This window comes from Idiotropiscis lumnitzeri, chromosome 3 (genome assembly GCF_059441095.1).
Source record: "Idiotropiscis lumnitzeri isolate Australia: NSW breed Sydney's pygmy pipehorse chromosome 3, RoL_Ilum_1.0, whole genome shotgun sequence".
Classification (NCBI taxonomy): Eukaryota; Metazoa; Chordata; class Actinopteri; order Syngnathiformes; family Syngnathidae; genus Idiotropiscis; species Idiotropiscis lumnitzeri.
In genome coordinates this window covers 15048505-15069235 of record NC_142393.1, presented here as the reverse complement: position 1 = coordinate 15069235, position 20731 = coordinate 15048505, and the positions used below count along the sequence as shown (strand labels likewise).

General features: G+C 38.7%; 1 protein-coding gene across 2 annotated transcripts in view; it reads right to left on the bottom strand.

The window, feature by feature from the left end:
* The window catches only part of hdac7a (histone deacetylase 7a), a 54771-nt gene that overhangs the window by 19865 nt on the left and 14175 nt on the right, over positions 1-20731 (bottom strand). For both annotated transcript variants that reach the window (XM_088291616.1, XM_088291615.1), the window contains exon 3: positions 25-203. In XM_088291616.1, coding sequence (XP_088147742.1) covers positions 25-171 — 147 coding nt within the window. In that variant the 5' untranslated portion in view covers positions 172-203. The remainder of the gene's footprint in view (positions 1-24; positions 204-20731) is intronic.

Genomic DNA, 20731 nt, shown 5'->3' with positions numbered 1-20731 from the left:
ACAATATGAATTTATTCCTTGTACCCGTATGTGCTGTTGAAGCTGCTGCTGGGAGAAGGAGGTGCGGGTCTGCGGGGAAAATGGGCTGAGGAGCAACGGCGGATGCAATGGTGTGAGGAGTGCCGTGTCAGAGCCAGGGCGCATCCCCCGCTCTCCCACCCTGAGGTCCATGGGAAACAAAGTGGCGCACAACTCACAGGAATCTGCAACGTAGGAAAGGAGAAGCAACAATTCTTAGAATCTTTATACTTGATTTATGCCATTTTAAGGTGTGGACAAAAACAGTGATAAAATAAATCATTGGCACCGGAACGTTTGTTCCAGCGCGTCAAGAAGTTTCCAGTAAATTAATTAAACTCACTCACAAACAAAAAAGAACAAGAACAAACAGAAATGAAAACAGAACATCATTACACATTCTGTTTATTACCATATTTTCTGAGCCCAGTTCTTAAGCCTTTAATTTGACTTGAATGAAAAAAATGCCGCCGCCACATTTGCACACAACTGGTGACTTAGAATATGATAATAAAACCACTGTCATTTAATCATAACTTTTAGGAGCAACTAAAGGTTATTTATACAAACAGTTATTCTGATCACCATGTGCATAAACATACAGCGACCAGTTCCATTCAAAAATTCCTCAAAAACGCAACTTTAATTGCACAAAACTGCTGCCAAAACAAAGTCAGCATGACACAAAAGACCTAAGTTTAGAACATCAAAGACTTGACTCTGCAATGGATTGTGCTCAACTGTTGAGGTCGCACTATAATTTAGAGTGTCTGCTGAATTTAAAGTGCTAAGTCTCATTGGTGTCATTTATAAAAACTTTCTCACTCTTTGGCTCTCTGGCCCTGACGTAGGCTCACACATATTTCCATGTTCTTTGCATGCTGTTGGGCATATTTGCATTGCAGGGTTGAGTCAATGGGAACTATTGCCTCATCTGGCACTGAAAACAGGATCCAGGAAGGGAACAGCTTGGGAAAATATTGGGGGGGGGTAGCAAAGACACACAGACAAACACACACACGCCTTGAAGAAATTTAGTGACATCATTGATGTGCTGCTGTGGTTGGTCGTGAAATGTCAACCTGCAGTAAATGCCACTCATTGAGACAGTTGCTATGGTAGAGGAGAACAGAATGTAAAGTCGCTCTTTGGGTTAATGTGACATCGTGAGTGCAGCAGTGTCAATCCTTCATATTAGGAGGTGCCAAAGTACACAAGCCATGATTAGTATGAAAAAAGTCCGTTGGTAAACACACACAGTTTATGGTAATGACAATGATTTATCATTTGGGAGGAGGAGAATAGGCTATAAGGAAGAAGAACACAAAGACCATTGCAAGTGGGAATACCAGTATCTGTCCCCGACTCCCAGTGGTTATAAATAGACACTGGTCTAACATTTACTAACAGTCTTTTGTGACTTCAGGGGAAAAAACATGCCCACACATGCAAGCAGACACACAACAGTTAAAACCTGTGAAGTCACATCAACTTTGCGGTTTTTGGGAGTGTGACTGCTCCATTGACAATGACTATTGAGTTGAATATTACTTACTTCATAGCGTCCCAAACGTTATTTACAATGTATAACGAGTACTTTAGTCAGGCCTTATAAATTCTCACACAAGCTTTTACTTTACATGTGGAAGCAACCAGGAATAAGACTCGAACTATTTCTGGTCCACACTTTGGCTCAAAAGACTTATCACCTGAACAACGCTTTCAGAAACAGGATGCTGTGATGACGCAAGGGGAAAGGTGATTGGCACACACTGAGAGGAAAGACTCTAACTAAAAAAGGGGCATGAATTGGAGTTAGCAGCCTGTCGCTTAGGCTAGTCCAAACACCAATAGATTCATAAAAGCGGCAGCAGGACCACGGGAAGGGAAAACAAGGGCAGCGATGGAAAGTAATGTCAGATACTATATCCAATAATACATGGACGACACCTGCGCGCTAAAAATGACTTTATTCATTGAACATGTCTACGACAAAGCCCACCAACACCAAGACACTTTATAATACTTTGTCGCTACTGTCGCAACACTTGACTGGGAATGTGGCATACAACACATCTTCACATTGAAGCATCGCTAATTTTATGCGAGAGATATGTCTTCATTCGGTCAGTGACACTAAAACGTTTGGCAAATCACTGCTTTTTAAGCTAAAAATAAATAAATAAATAAAAGAAAGAAAGAAAGAATAATTTTGTAAATATTAATGTGCAATTGCTGGGCCTTGATTTTAGTAAGCTTTAGCAAAACTTACATTATGAACATACAGGGCAAGTACTGCTTCGGACAGGACCACTGCTGAAAAAGACATAAATGTCGGACCCTGTATAACTAACAACCAACAAAAGGCGGATTGGTGCTTACTTTTTCCCCAATAAACCGAGTCTGCCAGCGGAGACAAATCTTGGACTAATCACTGAGCACATATATAGACAGACAACGACAAACAGCACTCCTAAAATTGTAAGTTAGGAGCTACTGTGAAAAAATATTAGCCTGGAGGTCGTGTGTGCATCACAATTTGCACTTACATTGTTTGACTCAGAGTTCAACAAGTTGTGACCCTCTAGCGTCGACACAGTAACAAGTCATGCTTGGAATTGTCCCCGCAGTAGGTATCGGGTGTAGGTCATTTGCGCGAGAGAGTACCACTCCTTAAAACACAGATTACTTCCAGCAAGAAAAAAAGAAAAGGATGTTATTCTTCATCCTTGCTGTATTTCACAACACATGTCACAAACAAGACATTTATAAAGACACTTGGGAATTGATTTTAAGTCTGCTTGAGAACAACACCATTAGGTACATCATGGTATTGTTACTTCTAATAGAAGGTCCTTCAATTACTATGTACCAAAACCACACTCAATACAAGCACTGGATCTTCAAGTGGAGAAATAGTCGGTTTAACCGCTTGGCAACCGGGCTTCCCAGTGAGTGGAAAAACAATGTCCTTTGGCTTGTAAAATAACTGATAATAACACACTTGCCATGTAGGAAACAGTACTTTACGTCAAGAAACAACAGCGTAATTGTTCTTTCAATGACCCTGTGCAACCACATTGTTTTTCCCCCAACCGTCATTTGAAGTTGAAATGATTGGGGATCTACTTAAGAATGATATTTGATTCCAGTCCATTACACTTATGCATCGTGCTAAAAAAAAGGGGAAAATATTTAGATTCTGCCGCAGTAAGGTCTGTGCTGATTGCATTTAAATAGCATAGTAATCCTGTCAATGGAACGCTATGTGTTGTGCCAAGGAAGTATGACCTATTTGCCTCTAGAAAGACATCAACTTTCTAGGAGCGTAACGAAAAAAAACTGAAACAAAGAGCCACAACTCCGTGGATGACAGCAGAGTGGTTGTGATCCTCCACAAAACCAAAGGACAGTTCAGCTAATTTTGCTGTAGTTCTAAAAAAAATAAATAAATGAAAAAGGCAGAGTAAAGCAAACCAAAATATCTTGTACATTTGACACCACAGAGAAGAGTGTTGCTCACATAAAACCAATCACCAAGTGTGGAAAATGTGGTTTCAAAATGGTGAAGTATCGTGTTGTTGCCTCTGCTCTCAAACGCAGTGGGAAGGTCTACTGAATACAACCACTTAAAAGTCATTGCTACTTTTCCTAGCACCCTGCTCATTACTCCCAACATGTTTAAATCACCAGAGCCAGAATCCAATTTTGAGACAGAAGCTCCTGACTTAACAAAGAATCAATCTCATTGTTTAGTCTGCAGCAGAATTACAATTTATTTTATAATTATAACCTAGCAAAAATATTCAAACATGGCCAATCATTTTTAAGAATCGGTATTTGAAAAATAAAATGCAGCAAACAAGCTCAAATGTGTCAAAAAGGGCGTGGTGCTCACAGTGCAGTGCTGCACGAATACACAAGAGAGACAAGGCATGGACAAACATGGCAAACAATCTGTCGCCCTCTTTCAGAGATGAAACTCCTCACTAAACTCAGTGTTGTCTCGGTTTATATTGCTCTGCAAGTCCGACAGGCAAGGTGTGCCAAATGGAGACATGGGGAAAGTTTGCAGCTAAGCCGTGTTTTAAAGCTACCTGCTACGTGCTAAAAAGCGCCCTGATGGCCGGACTGAATAGTCACAAATTCAAAGGGCTAGAGCTTAATTTGTGAGTTTATGTTTATCAAATATAGTATAATTAGTATCCCTATCATTTTTTTAATGGATATAACTAAAAATAATGTGACGTTGTTTGCTGTTACTGTAGTTTTTAACAGTAGAATCGTTTCAGTGTTCGGTGCAAATTTTCGTATCTTGACAGCACATTTTGAGGACATTTCTTTGACCATCCATCAGAAATTATAAAATAATTTGCGTGGCGTAATAAGCAAACATGTATAATGATTGGCCAGTTGGCGAATTATTGAAAAATGCTGAGTTTTGTGTTTTACCCGGGCTACACTAATATTGGCACAACAGGACATTATTACACAAACTATGATCTGCCGAATTAGAATAAAAAATTAAATAAACAGATTCTATTGAAATTCTTTTAACTGTCTGAATCTGCCCCAGGTGAGACAGATCAAGTAACCAGGAATAAAAAGTGCTAATTATAGTGTGCTAGCATGTACTGGGCATGAATGCACTTAGACAACATTCATTCATTCATTATGTATTACAGTCCTGTTAAATAACAATCACCTGTCTCACTTGTTTTCAGCAAAGCATCAAAGAACAGATAATGCCATCAACAACTGAGTCTGTGGATGTGCTCATTATCCTGTGATTAGCCATTTTGGCTCAGTTTCATCCCAACCTATTTCATTTTGTTCTAATCGTGTGCGGTGTAATGTTTTGACTGGTTCAACAGGTAAGACGAGGATACTGCGCACGCTCCTGCGCTCGCACTCTCACAGTACAACTAAGCAACAAAAACGGCAAAATGGCAAGACAAAAAGACAAAAGGTAAGTGATAGGGCAGATTACAAAACAGGACAGCGTGTCAAAACACAAAAGAAATGTGACAAGAGGCAGGTCTGCCAGTCTTGTCACCCACTGAAGAAGGCACAAACATCTTACGTAATATTTTACAGTACAGCATTTGCAAATATTGAAATCATGACTTGCCAAAATCAACCACGTTTGGCCCATTAGTATTTTGTATTGCATCTATTTATTAATAATTATGTCGGAAGAGAAAGGGGGTCATCAGGACGGGACATCCTGACACTACAGGGAACGTCCTCCCTTGGTCCATTTTAATCACTCCCTTTAAGAGATCCGTTCTGAATGTGCGTGTGCGTGTGTGTGCGCGTGTATGCCGCGCAAGAGCATAAGTGGCTTAAAGGAAAAAGTTCTTATCAGTTATAATTTTTGCAGAAAAAAACATGAACATCAAACGAATGCATGTTCGCATCTTTACCATTTAAAAAAAATTCTTGTCATGTTGAAAAGAGAAGGTATACATTTTCATTTGCAATGTCGTGGGAAGACTTAGATGATAAAGTGCAAAGTTAGAAATCACTAGCATGAAAAAAAAATGTCTTCTTTCAATGACTGGGGACCGACCGCAAAAGTGCACAAGCAGACATGCATATGCAAGAAACGACAAAATGTATTCAAATGATTTAAAAAAAAAAAAAAAAGGTGCTTTGATAATCATTTTCCAATATTTTCTATCACCTTTCCACTGTGGCAACTGACATTAATAAGCAAATTCTTGCTGTCCAATGAAAACCAAGTTCACTTTAATATGATTTGCACTTTAACAAAATGAATATATCCTCAATGTTGTGTTAACAGTACACAGACTACACTCAGAAAAAAGGTATGTAGACTCATTTTTTGTTCTCAAAAGGTAGAAAATTACGTGCGATGTAGCCTGGAGGGTTCACAATAGAACCCCTAGAAACAAATATGTATGTTTATGGTTAGAAAAGATATACAAATGGCCCAGAAGAGAAAAGGAACTATTTTTGTAGCTTTTTTTTTTCTTTTTGCGAGTATGGGTACAAAAGGAGTGCTCAGCCTCTGTGAATGTCTTTTGAAAGAGGCACTAAGATGAAATGAGGTCTAAAGAAGAAAAGTGTAAATGTCGTAATTGAGACCAGGGATGGAAAACTTTCTGCACTTTAAAGCAACTGACAACGGTTTGTCTGAAGAACAAAAAAAAGGTGTTAATTGTATAGTTTTACATTGTTTAGCCTCTCCGTGATTCCCAGGATACATTGCAGCATACAGTGCTGAACTTCTTCATCATAAAGTCGTAAATCATTATTGTTTGAGTGTGCTTATGTTACCCATTGTTGAATGTGTGTCTTCATTAACTGTCACGTTAAATTTAAGTTGCACATTGTTAACATGAACCTGAGATTTGTGTGTGAAACATTAAAATCTTTGTTAGTTCCATTGTCGGGAAGATAAAGTGATCGAGTACTACAGTCGTACTTGTGATTGTGCATTTGTTGGTACATACATGGAAGACAGACTGACTCTTCTACAGTAAGTTGGCAAGGACGTCATTATCTTAATTTGATGAACAGTCACAAGCGCGACTAATTGATTTTTTTCCCTCAAGTCAAAAGCAAATTATTAAAATTTTGTAAAATACACTTGATAAAGCAAGTCTTGATTTTGTGCAACTTCAAAGCATATTTCTCCCCAAATATTGTGGTTGAATTCCAAATTGGGTCATAATAATTTGTAAAATTCTGCTGTATTTTTCAATAAATAAATTCACGCATTTTCAAGAATTTAAAAGACCCCTGAGAACCCTGTAATAAAGTTACAGCATGTTTGTCTAGTAAACTACCAGCAGCACTAGTGTCACACACACAGCTGGCTCTAAAATTACACTCCACACTCCCCTTTAGTCATCTTTTACAGACTGCCACCTCCTCTCTTTTTTTAACTCCTTCTCTTCCTTCAAGTTTGCTCAAAAACAGTTTCATCATCGCAATAACATGACAGTATTTTGCTTTATCTCCTTCAAACAGCATTCAAAATCGAAGTGTAGCGAGAGATTTCTGCATCAAAATAAGAAAACTATAAATATCCAGAAACATTCATTTGATAAAAATCTCATGTGTCATACTTTGGTCAATAAGCACAGATCAGACTACGCACACTTCATAAACTTTACAATCCATCCCATTAACAACAGGCATGGTAACCGTGGTTACCGGGGGCAGTGGTGGAGCCGAGCAGGAAGTCAAGTCTATAAAAACACAACAATGAGAGCAACCGGGCGGTTTCCTGTTTGAGAGCTGAGTTTAGACGCACATTTCCTCTACTCACTCTGCCCTAGCTGTTGTTGTCATGCCGCTGCCACAGTGCCTTTGAGCCTCTAACATTGAATACTGGTGTGCACGCATTGGCCTCCCAGGGAGAAGTATAATACAGTTGTACAGTCAAAAACAAAGACGAGTGTCACGTCGAAAGATATACAATGTTTACGTGTATTGATACATTTGTCTGTCTACATGTGTTGATGCGCTTGTTTGACTGAAATATTCATTCATTGCTTCAAGCATTATAACCACTGCCGGAGCTAGAGGGGGGACCGCAGGGGCACCTAAATATTTTTGGACCTTCCAGTTGCCAGGCGAGGTAATTGACTATTGGGTATTGTCCGATAGTTATTTTCCACATTTTCCCCAAACCCCCGTAGAGTGAATATAATGAATGCTTAACAGCATTTTCCGAAGAATTATGGGGGTTTGAGAGCCCCCTCATAGATCCTCTGAAACATTCTTTTTTTTTAATTATTGCGTCGCCAGTGGTTAACACTGACAGTGACAGGCTGTTGCTAGCGAAAATTCTAAGTGATGTTGAAAATATGCAATGTTTAATTATCTTAGATTTTTTTTCAGTTGGACAGTAAAAACAGTCAATAAACAAAACAAGTCTATTTTCTGAAGAATATTTTATTGCGCACCAAACTCCTGTCTGGTGTGCAGTGATTTTAGCTTTGCTGCCACCATGCATTTGTATTTCATATAGTAGCTCCCAAGTCAAAGCAAAAAAAATAATAAAAATAAATAAATATAAAATAATTTGTGTGACGGCTCCTCCCTAAAAAACTTTGGGTCACTCATTCGCCCCCCCCCCCCCCCCCATTATACTTCATCTCTGTTATGAGATGGTAAACATTAACATACTGCTGGTTTGTCACAGCTGAGTTAGAGGACATACGTTTGTGGTTGTTGTTGGTTTTTTTAACCAATTTGTAAAGAATGACTTGATGGCATTGTGAATTTTTTTAACATTGTTTTGCTTTTCTTACTATTGTGACAAATTGAGAGGTATATGAAGGACTCGGAATATATCAGTGGCACTATTACAGAGATGAAAAAGTTTAAAAGTAGAAAGTACAGGGTGACCCACACCAGAACACTGAACAAAACAAAAAGAAAGGTTTGTTTCAGTTGTCAATTTGTGGAACAATCTTGATTGTCACATTCAAATATTTCAGTCCATTTGAAGTGTGAAAAAGCGCAATTACAAAAAAAAAAAAATAGATTGAATTGCTTTTTATTATGTAATTCACTTTGTGTTGATAAGGGGTTGCTGTATGTTTTAAATGCCATTTCATTTAAAGAATGAAATAAAGATTGCCGAGAAATGTCTAACTCTAACTTTGCAAATCAACTAGGGCCTGTTTATACGAGACTTTTTTTTATGCCTCTCTAGTAAAAAATGTGGTACGGACATAAGATGTCAAATATGATGAAAAGCAGTATTAGTAGCAATTTTATAAGCCAAAGTATAGACTGCAATTATTCGGGATCTCTCTGTACAACAGAGCGATGGCTATGGGGGGAAAAAAAAGATTTATGTCCGTCTAAATGTCATTTGTTTTGTGTCTTCATCAAATACTTTTACTTGCATGAATGGTTGTCATCGCATAGCTATGTATTAAAAAATTTTTTAAAAAAAACCTAAATCAGCATTTTCAAGAATTTCAGGCAGCAATTGGAACCTCAACTGTGGGAAAACTGAGTGCGTAATTGAGCTTAAATAAATTCAATATTTAGGTTGGCAAAATTCTTAATAGCTCGTGTAAGAATGTAAGAGAAGACACCCAATGTGGGTTATTTCAGCTGACTGCTGCTGGTTCTGCAATGCTACGTGCACATTTTAGAATTCACAGGCAGACGCTTTGCAAAGACCACCTGTTGATCAAAAATCCAAAACGTCTGCACTGAACCATAGTATGAGTTCATCCTTAAAAAAATCTTGAAAATAAAATAAATTAAAAAAAAAAAAATAATATTAAAAAAAGAAAAACACACAATTCTCCCCCTTCACTCGACGGACCAAAAACTAGCGTCCCTCAAGCTGCATCATCTTTCCACCAAGGTAAAAGATAAATACAGTAAGAGCTCATCACTGAAAAAGTAGAAGGAGCTGAAAACACATGCACATGCACACACGCACGCACACATGCACACACTCTTGCTTAACGAGTCTTGCACAATACAGGATCTCTATGAATAGTCTAGTAGTGGAAGTGAAGGTCACATGCTCTTTAAACTGGTGCGCTCAGTTCCAAGAACAAAATTACCTCATAAGAGTTGCAAAAAAATCTGATTTGTGTAAGTGTATTTGCGTAAGTTTGACCGTAGATATGACTTTTTGTATTTGTATTATTTCCTATGGGAGATATTTCAAACAAAATCTGAGGTCAACTTGCGTGCTGGAACTGATTACGTTTAGCTGGGTGGTATGCTGGCTTGTAATAAGGAGAACAGCCACTGTTATTTCCTTTCGTCGCCTACACAATATTGGCAGAACAGCCTGGACACTGCTCATGCTGTGCTAGAATCAGCGCTAAAATTACCGTACCAAATGAATCACAGTGCTGTGTTGCAAACAATTCAGAGACACAATTTTTTTCCTCCATATTTTTCTTAATGGGAAACAAGCTATAATAACAAATGAATGTATACCGCAGTAGCAAAATGAATAGTTGACGCTGAAGCATAAAGCCCCACGAATGTGAATACAAGAATCTACAATTTCCGCATGCTAAAAATACAACTGTTTAACACAGGCTGACTCATAAACATTCCATGGGTCGCAGTCATGTTTCACCTGACTCAGTGGTGCAATTTGCCAGAAGCCAGACACGACCAAGCACATACACAAACACACATAATGCATGCCTCTGTCAGAGCCACCAGGTGTGGAACACTGATTGACAAATGACCCTTTACACTATCTTCTCTTCAGACATCACACACAGTCAAGTGGTGCACTCACGACCAGTGATGACATCCTCAGCTTGGCTTGCTGTTTCTAACACAACACAGTGCACTGATGACCTGAACTTTTGGCACATTTTTTTTTTAAACAAAATCAATGACTCAACTAAAATATGTTTTTATTTTAACATCTGAATTTTGTCCTCGTTACAAACAGTAACTATTTGTAACTTTACAAATAAAAATGTGAAAATAAGCGATTAATTTTGACTCTGTTACTATGTTTGTCTTGTCGACAGTGTGCTCTTAGTGCCAGAACTAAAATTAAAAACTGTTGAATGACTTTACTGTTATCATTACAAATACAAAATTTCCATAGCGATCCTTTTATTTATTTATTTTTTACATTGCTGCATATTTTAAATAGATTTTTGATTCATGAGTTCGCCTTGTAATCCAGCACTTGACGTAAGGATGGACGTCAGCTTTTCAGTTTGTCATCTTTAATTCACATACTTTTCTTTGATGTACACGTGCTCATTTTCATCCGCATCTAACCTTGTCAAATGAGGACTAGAACTAGATCCTGCTTCGGTGTCTAAGAATCATGGGAAATGTCGTGTCTGGTCTGAATCGAGCAAATAAACACAGTGCAATTACAATAAAGTATTTAACATACAGCACAATGCTTCACAAAAATAATACACTTTATGCATAACAATATTTTAAAATAGCCTCATTAATTAATATTGCGCCTAATAATACCGTGCACCCAATGGTCCAAAAAATACGGTAAATAGATTTGGGTGCGAGGAATATGGGTGGCCCAAGGAGCCTTTTTATTTCTGACTCAATGAATGTTGTTTTCATTGTATTGAAAATATCGGACAAGCCATTTTTGTCATGGTTGTAATTTATGTATGAGTTGTTCAAATGTAGGAGCAAGGAAAATGCTTCTGGCCGTTACAGGCAATTTGTTAAGATTAACATCACTAAACGTTGAATGCTGGCCGAACTACGGAATTGTCTTTCGGCCAACACATTTCTTCCAGCTGCATGCAGTTCTCAAGGGAACATAAGGAAAGGTTATATATTATATATTAAAGCCCCCACTCTTCTGAGTAACTTCCTGTTTAATTCTGTCTAACTTAAAATCATGATCAGATTTTCTGCAGGCCATTAAGTGAAGCTTCTGTTGGACTAGGTCATCTCAAATCCTATATTAAAAATCATGACTAAGTAGCCTTAATCTATCCAAAAATCTTTTTTTGGACTTCAATGGTTTCGCTCTTGTTTTGCTGATCTCCTTCACATCAAACACATTCTCCACATTACACAACACAGATCAAGCCACTCGACACAGCAGCTAACTAACTCTAAGGATAACCCCACTTTATCTTTTGACACACTCACACAGACAACGCACAGATGCTCAATCTTTATCACGCCCAGCCCAAAATACACACGTCCAAGAAATAAATGTTATGTTTAATAACCGTGGTTCAAATACCTATCAATAAAAGGCTTATCACTGGAATGCTCAAGCCCAAATTATCCATTTTAAATCATGTGTCCAGGGTGGAACCAAACCTAATGTATATGCACCAATCCCTCCTGAACGAAACAGCACATTTGATGAGTGATGGAAGGCTGATTGATCCGCTCTTCAACGTTAGAATGGGTGAGTCACAAAAAAAGTGGCGACATGGTGACTGAAGCTTTGACGGCTTGAGGTGGTGGCGTTGAAGAGATTGCAAGCTACAAAGAACTCCTATCAGCAGTGAAGGCTTTTCAGATGATAAGCACAATGGGAAGAATTGACTTATCAGTTAAGATACTCAACTATGCCGCAAGCCTGGCCCGGTTTGATTTAACTCTGTCAAACCTCTACACTGGATAGTGGAAATGAATAAAAAATACCATCAGCAGAGAGATTCTAAAATTCAATTCATACATATACTCACAGTAAAACGGCTATTTATGGTCAAAAGAAAGTTAAAAAAAAATAAATGACAAAATAATAATCATTAGCTGTTGAATTTGAATGATTTTTACCATAATTTGTGTACACATTCCGTCTAATTTCAATGATAGTCTGAGTGAATGTTGGCAGTATCTGATGTCTCTTAGCAACTTAGAGATGGCAAATATGGGAAAGCGGTTGTTCCATGTCATTAATTGTCCCTCCATATTATGTGGACGTACTTTGCGTAGACATTTACGGTGTTCCTTTGTCTATTTTAGGCCTTTGTGTAATCACAGATGATTTTTCTGTTGCTTAGCATTCTGTAACATTGGTTTGTTGCTAGTGAAATACTTCTGAAAGAGTGCACAGACGACAAGATAAAAACAGGGGTAATAAGAATGGTAAATTTGATTCCCTGATTTAACATGAGCTAAAATAATAAAAGCTACGGATGATAGATACCACTTTTTTGGGGGGGCTGATAACAGTACAATTACTTAACTCAATGATGATGTAGAGACAAATAACTGATATTATTAAAACTTTTGATATGGAAATTTTTTAATTAAACGTAAAGATCCTTTTAAAGGACCATAAATCCAAAATAAAACACAAATGACATATCGTCACAGTCGAGCGGAAACCTCATCTGTTCAAATATGCTCTTATTTTTTTTTTTTCACAAATCAATACTAATGGTCTGCCCCCACTTCATCTGTATTTTTTAGGCAATTTTAAGCAATTCAAAGGGATGAAAACCAGAAGGACTCTCGGGCAGACATTTCCTTATGTGAAATTTTCAAAGGCGTTCTGCACGGTGGGGGCTTCACATGATTGCGGACTTTGAAGTACTTCGCTACCACTGTTTTTGTGTTAGGGACTTAACCAATGCCAGGGTTAAATTAGCCATTAAATTTATTTTTAGGTAGTATCATGTTGACGGAGTGTGCAATTGCAAGATAAACATATAATACAACTTGAACAAAGTGGTGCTTAGGACTAGAGAATTGACATGGATGCAGTTAACCCATTGTCATCTATTGCCATTACGAGTGCAGCGGACTTGAAAATAAGGTTGGTATCAGTGCGATATCAATACCAGGTATCTGTACTCGTTCATCACTAATGAAAACGGACATGTATGATGAAATCGTATAGGAACATTTGTAAAACAATGTCATTCAAATCACAAATTATGTTGGCTTCCAGAAGTCTGGTGTATTTGTGAAGACTTCGCTGCTGAGACTTTTCACATTTCCAGACATCTCGCTTAAAAATGGGCCCTGAAAGGAGCACACAACAATGTTGGGCGATGAAAAGATTTGACTTTGTGGGAGGGCGTTATAGAATTAATCCAGTAATTCGGCTTAGTCACTGCAAAAAATGCTTAGACAATGAGTCCAAGTCATAATCAAAACCGTTTTGTTCACCTACATCTTTATAATCTTCTTAGCTCGTTGTGCGTTATTCACAGTTCGCTCTTATTGTTCTAAACTGGTCCTTTCAGTAACCGTCTCAGTAAAGCTTTCTGACAACTTGATGAACGTCAGCAATTGGTTCTGGTAAGCAATTCTCTCAGTAACGTAAAAAGTACTTTTATCAAAACAAAAAACAAACCATTAACAGGACAATGGGACGAGGCCTTGAACTTGTTACGTCCACTGCAAACGCTTATAGAAATAAATACTAGAAACTGAGGAAACGTTCGGAACGACCCCATTGTCTGAAATTCGCCACAGTAAACATCCACCTATTCAACATATTAGTTCTGATTTGATGAAGTGATGTGGTTGTTTTGAATGAGGTGCCCAGGCCCTCTAGGCGTTATCGTACGATTCTCCTATATATCTGCATCGATAAGCACATCTGACACCCGCCTTTCTCTTGATTAATGTCAAGCTTGTCTTGTATCCGCCTCTCTGTGACAGTCGACAGCACGCTCTTTTAACCAGGGATGCAGACAAATTTTAGGTGTAATAACAGAAAATATATACTCACAGACTGTAAATAATATTTAATATTTTCCTAATATATTTAATAATTTACTGATCATTTAGAGGGTGATGTTCTGCTGATGTTGCTATATTGCTGCAGCAGCGTAGAAGATGATGGATCAGCAGAAGAAGAAATGTCTTCCACATTCAAGACAAAGCAAGCTTGAGAGGAAATTAATTATGGTCGTATTTTGTTTCCCGACTTGTGTTAAATGAACACATAATAGAAGACCAGATAACGGCTTGTTTTCCAATTTTCAATTTTTAAACAAAAAACGGGAGCTTACTTGTGCCTGTGAAACACTGACAGCAACACTGCCTCTTCGTAGACAGAGGAGGGACGGACCTTTCCACACATGAATGTTTGAAACGTGTGTTGATATCTTGAAAAATGTGTGACGTTTGACTCAAAAATAAATGCAGACTTGAATAATTATCAATGCATATGCAACATAAAAAAAATTGCGGATATATTCGTGTGAATCAGTTAAGGACCAATCTCTCCCCATACTACATATAAGAGCCAGCCCCTATATTACAGTGCACCATTTTGCCAGGAAATGTATCAAATGAGGCATTCCTGGGAATACACACAAACAATGACAAAAGTGACATGTTCACTCACTAACAAGCGGATGCAAATGCAGCCATACTAGAACTAAAAAACATTTTGTTTTCCCCCTCCTCCACAACACCACATTTTTGTAAGTAGTCTGAAGCCATAAACATCACTGGACACAATTTGTCCCACACACACACGCACGTACACACCCACACACACACAAACACACACACACACGCGCACAAGCCCGCTCGTATGAAGCGATACTGTAACAAGACTTGCCAATCAGTGAGGTCAGTGATGTGAGACGTCCATTAATGTTTGTTGCAGTCCCTGAGGTCAGAAAATGTCAAAATAAGGTGACCAAAAACAGTCTGCTTCATAAAAGTCCTAGGAATACACTGTAATATGATGGCCAAAGCAGACTTTGATGAGGTGTCATATCCCAAAGTACCGCATTCGCAAAGCAGAACTTTTTTTCTATTCAACTACAGTGGAAACTGTAAGATTGAACATGTTGGGTAAGCACGTTGGTTTGTTTATTTCAGAGACACTTTGTCAACATTATAAAACCTGACAAAAAAAGAAATGAATAAAAACTAATGTTAAAATAGTTATTTCAGACTTGTAAATATTATCCCGCCATGTGAGCTTTAATACAAATGGTATTACCGGTTTTTGCTTTACAGACACAGTTGCCAAGTTTTATGCCCTCCTTGGAGTGGAGCGTGGGACTGATGAAAGGATGGTTATTTGAACCCAAACACTACAGGAATTAATTCTTATAAAAACTTTATGATAAAAATGTTGGCCTAATTAAGAAATTGAGACATTGAGGAGAAATCCAAAAGGTTTCTCCACCTGATCCCAGCAGGAAGCATTTAGCTTAAAAGGTTAAGATGACCTGGTTTGACCTCTAATAAAGGCTGGTTTAATACTAGGGCAGTCACTATTAAACAATTTTAGATTTAATCAGAACCACTTCTTGCGTAGTGAACAATGCAAAGGGTTACAAGCTTGACATACACTTCTGAGATTACTTTAAGTTGCACCACGTCTGATACAGGTTAGTCATACTAAAACTGAAAATAATTTTTTGTACCAGATTAAACTTTTTTTAATGTATATATTTTGCAATGTAAAAGTGTATGTTTGCAAATGTCTTCGTAACCCCTGAGTTAAAAAGAGGTGCTAAACGATTTTCAAAAGAGTTTTTGATCGATTTTATGATTGATTAATTGTCTATTCATCGATTGAACTTTGACACCTCTATGGCCTACCATGGCACGTAAACTAACAATTCTGTGCAGGCTCCAAATGCTGCACTCAAATGCAAGGCTGGCACACTCAAGAATTGGTGGCCCCTTGGGGAGTATAATACACATTACCCCTGGCATATCAAGTGATTTCATGCACCTTGAGGCAGCACAATCGAGCCGTTTGTTCAGCGGCTCAAAAATAGCCGTCTACTGTTACAGCCATTACCAGACCTAGTCCTGCATGATTTTTGTGCACACAAGGCCCAAGGGAGTTGGTGGCGCCAAATGATCGGCAAAGGTTAACAAGCTCCTGTGATCGCTGCAAAAGTTGAACTATACTGCCTCAGGTTTGATTACTTCAAAAAGCAAAAATGGACACACTTGGCTAAAATGAGTCAGAGACAGACGTGAACTGTCAAAAGTCAATTTGATACACTTTATCAGATGAGCATGAGGGCATAAACAATTCTCTTGTCTGCTGACCCAGGCAGCTTGAAAACCAAGACTGTGAAAAACAGAAACATGAGCACCGCCACAACAACATCAATTGAGCCTGTTGCGTTATCGGTGGCCGACGTTTCCCCTGAAGCAAACACAACGCATCCACAAGTGGAGAGATAAACGTGGAAAGAGAGTGCGTATACGTTCGCCCACATTACGTGAACCAATTCAAGTCATATTTTCCTTTGTTACAAGATTGCAGCAAGAATTTTAAGTCTCTTTGTGGGCATTACAGGGACAGGACTGACTGGTTCTTACGTAAATCTCATTGTAGTGTGTGCATGTCCGTTCCCTCGTACAAAGTGCCATATATGAAAGAATTGCTTACTGTATATGTGGGAAAGAACCCAAACATACATAGCGTGACTACGACTCTTTCTTTCTGATCTGAGATGGTCACGCTCACACAAGGTGTGGTGCATCGGAAATTATTTCTGACTGTTAAACCTCTGTCAAGCGGAAAGCATGATGTGTGCGTTTGTTACCAACAACTAGCAAAAACTGCCGGACAGATAAAAAAAAAAAAAAAAAACATGCATGAGTGCGTGGCATGGAATGGACAAGCGGTATAGATAATGGATTGATGGATTTCTAGTTTTAGTGGGATTATGTAAATGCTAGTTAACCCATAAACAAAAGTACTGGAAAGGTGTGGAATAAATCCAGCATTGATGGAGAAATTTATTTGTATTTTTTGACATTTACATTGAACACCCCCAAATGTGGATGCCCTCGTCCATCAACCATTCATAAATGATATCATCCTCCATATAGAGTCATATTTTTGGAACATTTTGTTACAGCCTGTGTCCACATTTGAAGACTCTTTACTCGAGAAAAGGGACATGCAAGGTACCTTCTCGTTCCTGCATACACAAATAACAGATGTAATCACTTTGTGCTTCGCTGGCTGGAATACTACGGCAAAGCATGTTCAAGCTTAGTAGGGAATTGTATATGAAGACTTTAAAGTACTTTGATCAACAATATATGCATATGGGAATGAAAGCAGCAATAATAAGGATTGACAGTGTGGTTACTACATGTGAAATGTCATATAATAACACCCTCCATCCATTATCTGAGACTACCCCAGCTGTTTTCGGGCAACAGGCAGACACCCTGAACTGGTTGTCAGCCAATCGCAGGGCATACATAGACGAACAAACATTCGCGTTCACACTCACACCCATTTAGATTGTTCAATCAACCCACCATGAATGTGGGAGCAAACCGAAGTACCCGGAGGAAACCCGAAAGGGCAAAGGAAGAACATCCAAACTCCACACAGGATGGCCGGAGCTGGAATCGAACCCACGCATCGTGCTAACCAGCCGGCTACCGTGCCATCATATAGCAACAAAGTTAATATGGATGTGTATTAGGGCTGGGCGATAAACCGAAAATTTACCGTTACCGAAATTCATTAAAATGACCGAAATCATTTTGCCCATGTCGGTAAATTCGGTATTTAAAAAAAAAAAAAGAAAAGCCTTTTCTGTCTGCGGCAATGTTCATGCCCCTTTAAGACCGCTACGGCGCCTCTAGTCACGTGACTCCACCCGTCTGATCGAGAAAGAAAACAGACGTCGCTGTAGTAGCTGGCGATTCCAATCCAGAAGCTTTTTCGCCACCCACAACACAACCATGCTGTGCTGAAAGTTCACAGTGAGAAGCAAGGTTCGACAAGTGACAACAGCCCATTAGGAGGCGACACCATACGAGAGAACGTCTCAGAGGTGGATGCGATAGCCTAGCACATAGCTAAAGATAAAGCTCCTCTAGTTAGTGACGTGCACAGGATTTAAACGCTTCATTTATCGTTATCGAGGTAAAATTGCTCAATTTCTCGCGATATTGATTTGAGGTCATATCGCCCAGCCCTAATGTGTATTGGGCGAACAAAATAGCATGCTGCTTCTCCGTGTGGTGAGAAGCATAAATGTACTGTCAGAACGCAAGTCGAATTTGTTCTTTTAAAAAAAATGTATGTATTATATATATGGATAGATTTTAATTAAGCAATGCAAGGATGCAATACTTGAGGCACTGTTGATTTAGTCTCAATTCGGTTGAGGTGTAAAGAAGATTTACGTTACATCAGCAATTAAGCATTGAATGCACACTTAATAACTTGGGGAAAAAAGTGGAATTAATTAACAAAAATTAATATTTAATAATTTTCCAAAATGCCAATCTTGGAAGTTATATAATATTAAACTTCCCATCCAGAAGCAAAGGATTTTTGATGTCACATTTTTTGCATGTGATTAGATTGTGGCTACCTTATGACTTAACTATTTAAACAATGGGCTGTGTAAGGAAAATTAATTCAAGTGGGAAACAATGGTGAAAGATGCAGTGTCAATTGCACTGTGTGCATTGCGCACATGTAACCAGATGCTGTAAGCCACGGCCATGACTTCACCGACTTTTTCCACAGGAACACACGTGTACTCGCGCGCACGCACGCACAGGCAGTGCAGTGCAGAGTTAGCAACCAGTCGTCGTAGGCTGGCACAGAACGAGCCAACCTCTATTGACCCAGACATCCATTGTGAGCTTACACAATGCGATCACACAGGCATGTAACACAGAAAGAAACAGCTGGCTAACTGGTTTGCCATCGGGTGGAGCAAAACATTTAACTCGAGTCAGCAAGATGTCTTCAACCCAGTTATTAGCAGGACTCGATACTGTGACCGATATGCTCGCAAATGCTACCAACTTTTCAGTGGGTGCTGGTAAAAATGTTATCTGGTGGCACTAGTGCAAGAGCATGTTACTATACAACGAAGGCACTTGGAGCGCTTCTGTCTCATCTGTCAGACTATGCACACAAGGCGGATAAGCCCGTCTGTGACGCACGTCAGGTTAAATGCTTCCTGCACCAAATAAATAAATGAATATCCAAATGTGAATGTGTAATTCACCACGTTTAACGACGATCTAACTTAACTTACACGATTTGTTTTTAATCAAGGCCGGCTTCCCTTTCGGCTTGCTCCCACTCACTGAGGCGCTCGCGACTCGCTTTGCATTTTGGCAATGGAGACCGCGCGCTTGTCATCCAGTGTTACATGTTGAATTATAAATACTGTAAGGTATTAATGTGGTAAAAGACAATACGTATATGGCCGGTTGGGTGTCAAACTATTAAGCGATCGCTAGCTTTTTCCAAATTTGTGTGTTGTGGGCTGATCCAGCAATAATCACTCATGCCATGAAACAAGCAGATGCTTGTGAATGAACATTTGTATCATCGTTCATAATACACTCAACCTTTGTAGTTCAAAGGGATAGGGCCATAACAGGAACATGACATTAAATATTGCCATCTCGCGTTCGGTGAGACTCGAGGTGCATTTTAATAGTCGGGGCATTCCAAACTCAAACAGATAAAAAGTCCCTCATTGCAGTAAACGTTTAGAGCTACAAATATTGAACTAATGTGGGCTTTATAGAAGTTTATAAAGATTGACGCGCATCAAGATTGATTGGCAGTAAAATCACTTGTCTAGAATTAGAAATCCCTTTATTGTCATTGTACTCAAGTGTGCAACGAGATTAGAGTTTACTTACTTACTAGTTTACTTAATTATAATCAATGATCCGTCAAGTCACTTATGTTATGATACCGAATCAAATCATGCTGCTTCCACCCTTCAGTCTAGTGGTTGGATGTCAAAAGTTAAATATTCGATGAGATTTTATACTCCCCAAAGGCTTAAATAATAAACAAATCTTTCGGTGCAACAGGACTTTTGTAAAGTCATGCATAGGAATAGAAATATCAGTAGAGTGTAACAAATGCCAAATGTTTTTCGTGTTCAAAAAACGTTCAGAATGTATTTAGCTATTTCATCAAAAGTATTATAATTGGTATGTTTACAATATTTTGTTGAAATAATTAAATGAATTCAAGCTATTAGCCATTATTTTACTGCTAAATTTTTACCGTGGTATTATTTCCTTCTTTTGTCTTCTTTATAAAATACTGAGCAGTGTTTTTTCTTTGTGCCATGGGAGTAATCAATCACAAGAGTTGCAACTTCCTCTGGCTAATTTAACATGTGTCTGTGGGGATCTGCTTGCAGTTCTTCAAGTATCTACTTTGCGTACTTCTCCTCCTGAACGAGCAAATCAGTCTCCTCCTCGCTGAAGTTGGGATTTCTGCCATCTCCCGCCGCATGTCTAGACTTAGTATGCGAGTCAGGTGCGC